The sequence below is a fragment of the Notechis scutatus genome, chromosome 8, assembly GCF_049901735.1.
Source record: "Notechis scutatus isolate UNSWTSFEM ecotype Mainland chromosome 8, rNotScu1.2, whole genome shotgun sequence".
NCBI classification, from domain to species: Eukaryota; Metazoa; Chordata; class Lepidosauria; order Squamata; family Elapidae; genus Notechis; species Notechis scutatus.
The window spans coordinates 19643127-19652486 of NC_142016.1; the positions used below are offsets into that span (position 1 = coordinate 19643127).

Genomic DNA, 9360 nt, shown 5'->3' on the forward strand with positions numbered 1-9360 from the left:
TTCTTTCACTTTCTCCAAACAATCAGCCACATGGTTCAATCAGGATAAAGTCCAGTTGCTTAGATAACTCCAGTCCCCTTCTTCTGGACACCTGGTGGGAATGTCCTTGGTTCCCAAGAGAAAGTTTTTATTTGGATACAGCACCCCAACTATCTTTACAGCACCCCAACTATCCCTTTCCCACAGCTCCCACAGTGGCAGGACTGAAGCCCCAAAATGGCCACAGCCAGGTCAACTTCAGGGTTGACAGGTTACCTTTTGATTCCCTTTTAGGGCATGCAAGGTGGAGCTGGAGGTGGAATGTCGGTAAGTAGTTTTATTTATTTTCTGCCCCTCCTTTCTTCATATTCTCCCTCCACCTAAACAACTACCCCTTTTATCCTTCTTCCTTCATGGAAAAAGATCTTCAGTGTCCCTAGAGCATATTCACAGCAGGCAGAGCTAAAACATTGGCCTGTTTTTACCCTCCTTTTGAATAACTGACCTCTTAAAATAGATCTAGCTGCCAAGTATATTATCTGGACGCTGAAGGAACTGACATATGATATGTGGAAGGTAATAGAGATGGCAACATTGGAGAAGTAATGGGTGTTATCATATCAGATTAAAAGAAATACTGTTTGTTTCCCTTTTAGAACATGTATGGCGCCAATGAAGATTAAGCGATGGTAAGCAGCTTTTATTTATTTTCTGCCATTTCTTTCTGTATATACTGAACATGCACCTTTTTTTATCCTTCTTGCTCCTTCACTAAAAGCATCTCTGGGGCAACTTTTGGGGTTCTGTACCCCTGAACAGCTCTAAATAAAATGGTTTTCAAATCTGCACAATAGATCTTGTAACACCACTAAATATAAGCTCGCTCACTCACTCATTCACTCACTCATTCATTCACTCACTCATTCATTCATTCATTCATTATATGCCATAACATTTGTATCAGTTCTTGGCAACCACATCAATGGAATTTCTTCAGGACAATCGTTCCCCAACCTGGCCTTTCTTGTCTTCTCACAGTGGGCCCATTAGTGTAATAAAAATACTTTCCAAATATCTTAGATGCAATCTATCATCCTGTTTACTGGCCATATTCTTAGAGGTTGATGAGTGTTCCAGATAACAAATGCCATCAGTTGTCCACCTATTTTCTGGTGATCTCACATTCTGTAAGCCACCCAAAAAAACTTGTCAGAAAACTGGGTAATTTTTTTAAAAAAAGAACTGCATATAATAATTTGACCAGCCAAATTTGTTAAACGGCAATTACCAAACAAAGGAATGTTTATCTTGTCTGTCTCGTCTTAAATAGCTTTGTTGTACACACTTACTTTCTACACACAGCATGCTTTCCCTATTTAGTGCATGAGCTCATTTTCTGTATTTATGCAGTATGTTAAGCCATACTGTATAATAACCAGATTTGGGCAGCAAACTAAGTATTGAACCAAAGTGAATGCTTGTTAGCTAAGAGTACCACATGGTGGAAATGAAGCCACTGTATTTATTACTGACCCAGTTAAGCAAGTTGTGTGAAGGTAGCCTTTGTGTGACCCTCATCCAAACAGCAAGACAACGTGGTTATTATTTACAAGGAAGGAAAAATAGCAAAAAAATTACTTGTGTGTGCTTTTCTCCCAGGACTAAGAGAACTCAAGAAAATAGGTAAGTCCTCCACAGAATAAAGTGGAATGTTTAAGTGGTATGACAGAAAAGTAACATTTCTAAGGTTCCAAGAAATAAATTATTTACTCTAGAGCCTCTGTGGCACAATGGTTAGAATGCAGTACTGCAGGCTACTTCTGCTGACTGCTGGCTGCCTGCAATTTGGCAGTTCGAATCTCACAGGCTCATAGTTCACTCAGCCTTCCATCCTTCTGAGGTCGGTAAAATGAGGATCCAGATTGTTGGGGACAAGATGGTGACTCTGTAAACTGCTTAGAGAGGGCTCATAAAGCACCGTGAAGCGGTATATAAGTCTTACTGCTATTGCTATTACTCTTCCCAATTTTCTTCTCCATTAGAAAGTATCACTCTAAGAGCCAATAGGAGACTTTGGGGCATGAATGTGCTCTATTTGAGTCTATGACTGTCTATGGGAAGAAAAATAAAGGGGAATGTACTTAATTAGCAGATGCAATGCATTAAGAATCCTTTGGGTTGGTTAAGTCAAAATAGTTTCCAAAAGTTCTGGCAGATCGTTTGTGAATCTTGGTAACCACAGCAGTTCTCCTACAAAACAATTGTCTTTTCAAAAGTTTCATTGAGTAATTCTTTTCCCTTCTCTCACTTCATTTCTACCTGAAACACAAAAGAGAGGCTGAAACTCAAATAAGGGAAATGACAGAAATTATGGAAATAACTGAATATGCTGTGAAAGGTCCAACAATTTCCCCCATATCTGCAAAAAGACTGTTCTGCTCAAGGACATCCAATGATCCAGCCTACTCAGTGCTTGATGGTGATGGGGGGAGTAGATACAATCTATAGCTTGATTTTACTTTGTTTCCTGTAATAGAATAGTTTGTTGCTCTTGGTGTAGGGGAAAACTTTGTGAAAATAAAAAGAAATAAATCCCAATTGCACAAACATCGCTTGTTTGACGTGCATCTATGAAGAACAGTTGTAATGCTGATGTTGTTCCAGATTGAGATCCTAAATACTGCCATAGAATACAACTAAAGTTAGTTGAAAAGCCTCCCACTTCTGAACTGGTTTGGGATAGATTCCACTCTTGTTACCTGCAAAACTGTATAGTCCAACATTTCTCAACCTTGGCAGCTTCCAGATGTGTGGACTTCAACTCCCAGAATTTCCTAGCCAGCAATACTCAAATATTTGAAGATAATTGTCCATATAGTTCAGATATTTGTCTATATAATTGAAAGAGAAAGCACCAGATTGGTATAGTGCAGGGATGTCAAACTTGATTTCATTGAGGGCTGCCTCAGGGTTGTATTTGAACTCAGAGAAGTCAACACACCTTAAATTTGCTGAGAAACACTGTGTTAGACATTCCACATTCCATGGAGGTGATTCTTTAAGACCACATGACCTTCTGACCACAAGGGTTAAATAGGGCAAAGATGCCAAATGAGGATTTAACTTTGCCCCCCTTTCTTCATCAGTCTGCCTACTCTTACTCTAGATATTGCTAATATGGGTAATTTCCTTCTGCTTTTGTTCATAAGCACATGTGCACAGAGCATGGGCACTTGCACACTGCTTCTGACAGGAGGTAGCTAGTAACGTGCTCACAACATGTACTTTCTGCAAATAAATTTCCATTAGAGCTACACAAACGGTTGTTGCTCAGATCACATCCCTACTTTCAGAAATGCTAGCACAAAATGTCTCGACTTCCAGATCCTTAATCATAAAAGGAATCACACATGCACACACATTTCCATGATTAATCTTTGGTCATGGGTGGTCTTTACTTCTTGTGTTGGTTGAGGGCTGTTGGAAATATAAGTCACCTAACAGTTATTTGGGTTGAAAATATATAAACCAGGATAAACATTTTAATACTGTATCTTTAAGAAAATGCAAAAAAAATGTAATTGGGTGTGGTTTCTCAAACGGCCATAAGATGGAGCCAGAAACCTGGGTTGTTTAGTCTTAGTCTTAGTCTCAGAAGAAGTCTCAGTGAGCCCCTCTTTTTCCTTCTGTTGGAGAATATTGCCTTTCCTTCTAATTGACTGCTATTCCTGGATTTGATGTAAGTCTGATACTGAACTGTTTTTAACACTGGACTTTACTATTGGATTATACCTGGACTGAAAACTGACTGATTTAACCTGTAAATGACTTTGGACTGCTTTTCTTGAACTTTGCTTAAACCTTTATGGAAAGTAAAAACCTACATTTACTGTAAAGTGTATCTGTGTGCTGTGTGTGTATTATTCAAACACTACTCTCAAATACGTCTCCCTGTATGCTCTCATTCTCCTAATGGGGAATTACCTCAACAAGGGCCGTTTATTTTGAAAACATTGAAGCAAATTCAAAAGCTGTTCCTTTCATTCATTTCCACCCAAAATAAGATAAATGGATCTATAGATACCATTAACAAATTTTCTGCAGATAAAAACCTGCAACAGATCACAGAACACAGAGTCATGGAAGTGATCTTGGAGGTCTTCTAGTCCAATCACTGGTTCTAGGACAATTAATCTTGGTCACATGACCATGCCTACACCCCATACCCCCCACCCCCGCTGCAGCCAACCCACCATGGGCATTCATGCTCAGCTGGCCCTCCAGTGCCCCTCCCCCACCCATGGTCCACCCGCACTCCTCCCCCACACCCTCATCCCAGGTAATTTGCAGAAGCCAACTAGTCCCCAGCCAATTCACAGTGTGCGACAAGTAGCCGCGTGTCCCAGCAGCCAATCCATGCATGGAAGGGCGGGACTCTGCCTTTCCATTGGATGAAGTCCTGCTGGCTCAGTTTCCTGAAGTAGAAAGTGGAAACGCTGTGGGGGAAGGGGAGAAAACTTGTTGTTTCCCCTGGCAAGAAGAGGAATGGTACGGCCCATTGCGCTTTGTGTGCATGCAAGTGGGAGTGACTCGCTGACAAAATGTGTGCTCAGAGCATGCTGCAGGTGACAGGAAAATGGTGGCGGCAGCACCAGCAACATTATGAGCAGGATAGGGGCAGCAGCCAGTGTCTGTGCACACTTCTATTTGGGTTGGAGTGAGGGGGGCTTCTATTCTGGCCTGGAGGGATGGGTGCAGTGGATGGAACCAGAGAAAGCAAACCAAGGGAGTGATTCAGTGGGTCCCTGCAAGCCGCTGCCTTCCAGAGATTCCCCGCTGGACCCCCTTGGCTGAACCCTGCAGATTCATGGCAAGTCAGCAGGAAGGTGAAGATTTGTGTTGCTTTCAAAAGGGGGAGATTGGCTAATAATAAAGTCCTTCCAACCACATCCAGAAATCAGGGATTTGTTTTCAATTTCAGGATCAGGCTTCCTGCGTTCTGAAGATATATTTCAAAAAAAAGTTTGCGTAATACCTGAGTGACAAGTAGTGCTGAAATTAGAGACAACTTTCCTATCAGCTTATACAGTGATGGGATTCAAAAATTTTTTACTACCAGTTCTGTGGGCATGGCTTGGGCGTGGTGTGGCTTGCTGGGCGTGGCAGGGGAAGGATACTGCAAAATCCCCATTCCCTCCCCACCCCGCTAACCTGCTTTCCAGCTCCGTTCTCCTGTGCAGGGCAACCAAAGAAGACCCAGCCGATCAGCTGGGACTCAATGGGAGGTAGAGAAGAGATGGGGGTGGGGCCAGTCAGAGGCGGCATTTGCCAGTTCTCTGAACTACTCAAAATTTCTGATACCAGTTCTCCAGAACTGGTCAGAATCTGCTGAATACCACCTCTGAGCTTATAAAGAAGAAAATGAAATGAAACACTCTGGAATTATCCATTTCAGCCACATTTTCATAACAAAGCCCCCAAGGAAGAGGCATGCTAAATGTGAAGTGACCCCTCTTGGCACTGTCAACTGCACCCCAAAGGCTTCTCCAGCTGAGACATTCTCTGTAGGTAGCCAGCAACAATAAATTGAAAATATTGAAGGAAGTCATTCCCTCAGAGAAAAAGAGAAAGAAAGAGGAGGAAAAACAATTTCAACCCCCACCCTGTATAGGTAGAACTGGATGAAATTATATTATGGATATGAAAATGAAAAAGATGTTTGCAACAAATGTTGCAATCCCAAAAAATTATTAGAATTCTGAGCACTTGATTGCTGCCCTGATCAAATCTGATCTGGTTAATTCCAACAAGGAGGTTGGGGAGGGAATTTAGAAGAATTTATGGTCTGGACACTGAAAAGAAGTAATTTTGTTTAAAGCCATAATGAACCTTTTAAACACCTTTCATTATAGAAAAAAAATGCACTTAGTTTTATAGCATAGTTAAAACTTAATCTTCTATGAAGAACTACTAGTCCTCATTTCAAAAAAGAGATGACCTTTTTTGGGGAGGAGGGAAACATGGGAGGAGGAGGAAAAGGCAACAAAAGAGGTAATGCTTAATATTGAAATCCACCAAAAACATTGTCCTAATAAGATCAATCAAAACATATCGATTAATTGTATGACAGGGCAGGATTACTGGCTTATGCCTCTATTACAAGAAAATAATCTTTCTTTGAAAGAAACTAATGGATTCTTTGGGGGGGAATTGCAATGTTCGTTGCCATCTGTCAATTTGCAATTTGTCTCTTGAAGGCAATTTCAACTCTTCTGGGATTTCATCCTACAGTTGTAGCCGAGATGCATTTCTTGGTTCTTCCAATAATTGATGGCAAGAGCCAGAAGTGGTTTCTGCACACAGGTAGACACCTCATTTGGCTGTTTATGCACTACAAGGCATATCCCAATTTCTTTTTAGAGCCAGGAAGGGTGTGCCTATTACTGAAGAGACTTTGAAGGACTTCCTCATGTGAACCTACTTCAAAATGGACCACTTCTTAAAGGTTTGGCGGAATCCTGCTAAATAACTGTCAGTGTCTGGCAGTTACTCCAATTAAATTATGATCCTTGAGCCACACTCCCAAAACTAAAGAGGATTTATTTGAAGGTAACATTCTACGTCTGGCACTAATCTGGGCATAGCCAACTCTGAGATACGTAATTCACTGTCACCCTGCTTTTCCCCCCACCCCCCTGGGTGTATCATCCAATGAAAAAATGTCCATAGCCAAGAGTCATCAATCATGCTGTCCAAATAGATTTTTTCGCGGTAGAAGCTTCAGCCATCTAATCAGTCTTAGAAGAAAATATGAATGTACTTTCGATTCCACACTGCTGTCTGCTCTTTGAAACTCCCCCCACCCCTTTTCTGTTGTCAACTATAAAACATGTATACAAAATGTTTTATGAGCTGACATTAAGCTCAACACTTCAACAGCCTAGATCAGGGATGTCGAACACACGGTCCGTGGGTCAGATGTAGCTCATGATGTAGTTGGATCTGACTTGTGGAGCCATCCTGGAAAATGTAAGAGGCTGGCCCACATCGCTTCAGCCCAGTCTACCCAATGAGAAGAGGAAACACGCCAGCAGTTTGGGGAGTGGCGTCAAGCTGGCCACGCCCACCCAGTTGGCCATGCCCAGTGAGCGGTGTCAAGCTGACCAAGCCCATACAGTCGACCACACCTGCCTGGCCCCCCGAGGTCATCCACAGCCCTGATGCAGCCCTCAATGAAATTGAGTTTGACACCCCTGGCCTAGATAGTTCCCCCCTTACCAATCATCATAAAATAAACAACAACAACAACAAAACAAAAGCAAGCCACGGATGGAACATCTTGCCTCTCTTCTACTCTTTGCTCTTGCAAATACTGAAGTTCTCTTGATGATAGTGGTTTATAAGTCATTTACACTTCATCTGGCATGCTTCAATGAATCCAAACCAACGGCCCTATTGTTAAAAGAGGAAGCAGTTGATACATGACTTTTGATAAGTAAAGTTCAGGTCACGGATAGATAAAGGAGCCTTTCAACAATCAAGACAGCTTCTACAATAATAGAATATTTAGAATTTTAGATAATAATGAATATATAAAGAGATTTTTTTTCTTTTTTATTTGATATCACATTTATAAAATGTCTTCAGGATAGATTTGGTATGATTATATGATTTGTTATAAAATAAATTAAGTAAATTATAGTTATCTCGTAAAGTATGAATGAATAAAATTATAGTCAAATGATTGTTTAATAGTGATACTAGGATATATAATTTCTGATTGATAATATGAGTTATTATGTAATGTAACTGTAATTGAGACTACGAAATGAATGCACAGAAACTGGTAAACCAACCGACACACTGTTTGTATATTTATGAAAGAAAGCTGGATGTTTTTATGTTTTGTTTGTTTTGTTTGTTTTTAAAAACCAATAAAATTGTTTTCAAAAAAAAAAAAAAGACAGCTTCTAGACCTGTCTAAAAAGACAGCTTCTAAAATTTACACACTCCCCTTATCTGAATTACATTGTGGTATAAAATCTAGGCAGTAAGAACAGAGGTGGCATTCAGCAGGTTCTGACCAGTTCTGGAGAACCAGTAGCAGACATTTTGAGTAGTTTGGAGAACCTGCAAATACCCCTTCTGACTGGCCCCGCCCCCATCTATTCTCCGCCTCCCGAGTCCCAGCTGATTGGCTGGATCTTCTTTGGTTGCCCTGCACAGGAGAACAGAGCTGGAAAGCAGGTTAGTGGGGTGGGGAGGGAATGGGGATTTTGCAGTATCCTTCTCCTGCCACACCCACCAAACCATGCCACAACTACCAAGCTACGCCCACAAAACCGGTAGTAACATTTTTTGAATCCCACCACTGAGAAAGAAGGGTTTGGTGTTGCTGGTAATACTGATGTTAGTGCTTTGGGTTTGGATGGGTTTGGATTTGCTGGTGTCACAAAGAGAGGGCACAGGTTTGAGTGCAGTAAGTACACCCTGTCAGTTCCAATGTAATAAATTTTAAAGAGGTACTGCAAAATCGGACCTGTTCTTTTCTTTCCCTTTGATCCTTTTTTGCCAGACCTATATGCAACATTTGTTTCTCAGATACTGGTTTGGTGTCATTTTTGGGAACTGTATGTGCTCTGTGGGCGGCTATGGGACTTAGCTCCTCATTCTTATCTTGATGATGTTGTAAGTATGAGATACTTTTTTGTGTTACTTCCTTACAATTTATCAAACCAGTCAATTGGTTTCCATCAAAAGGACCTTTGCTACTCTTGGAAGTGTTTCAGAAGAGAACTTCTGGTTTTGCAATAATGAGCTAACCTCTGTTCAAGAATTATAAACAGGGATCTGATGGATGACTTTGCAATTGGCTTAATTCTATTTGGGACTTTTCAGATGTAAGGAGTCAGATTTGAAAGGGTTCACACACCCTCTGTTATAGTACAATGCTTAGGAAGGCTTATATTGCCACCAGCAAAACGATTCCAAATATATGCCTGCTATAAAGTACTGGAATACTAGACCTGTCTTCAGGTTTGGACAATCCCTGGAGCAATTCCAAATTTCTGCTGCCATTTAAGTGGTCATAGAATAGAATAGAATAGAATAGAATAGAATAGAATAGAATAGAATAGAGTAGAGTAGAGTAGAGTAGAGTAGAGTAGAGTAGAGTAGAGCAGAGCAGAGCAGAGCAGAGCAGAGCAGAGCAGAGCAGAACAGAACAGAACAGAACAGAATAGAATAGAATAGAATACAACAGAATAGAATTCTTTATTGGCCAAGTGTGATTGGACAAACAAGGAATTTGCCTTGGTGCAAATGCTCTCGGTATAAGAGTAAAGATACATTCATCAAGAGTCAAGAATCATCAGGTACAAC

At 40.9% G+C, this 9360-nt stretch overlaps 1 protein-coding gene across 15 annotated transcripts in view; it reads left to right on the top strand.

The window, feature by feature from the left end:
• Window positions 1-2588, top strand: part of LOC148129931 (uncharacterized) — a 46381-nt gene extending 43793 nt beyond the window's left edge. For all 15 annotated transcript variants that reach the window (XM_087970987.1, XM_087970995.1, XM_087970994.1 and 12 more), the window contains 2 exons: window positions 636-668; window positions 2313-2588. In XM_087970987.1, the coding sequence (XP_087827113.1) occupies window positions 636-662 (27 nt within the window). In that variant the 3' untranslated portion in view covers window positions 663-668; window positions 2313-2588. The remainder of the gene's footprint in view (window positions 1-635; window positions 669-2312) is intronic.
• Window positions 2589-9360: the final 6772 nt, after the last annotated feature.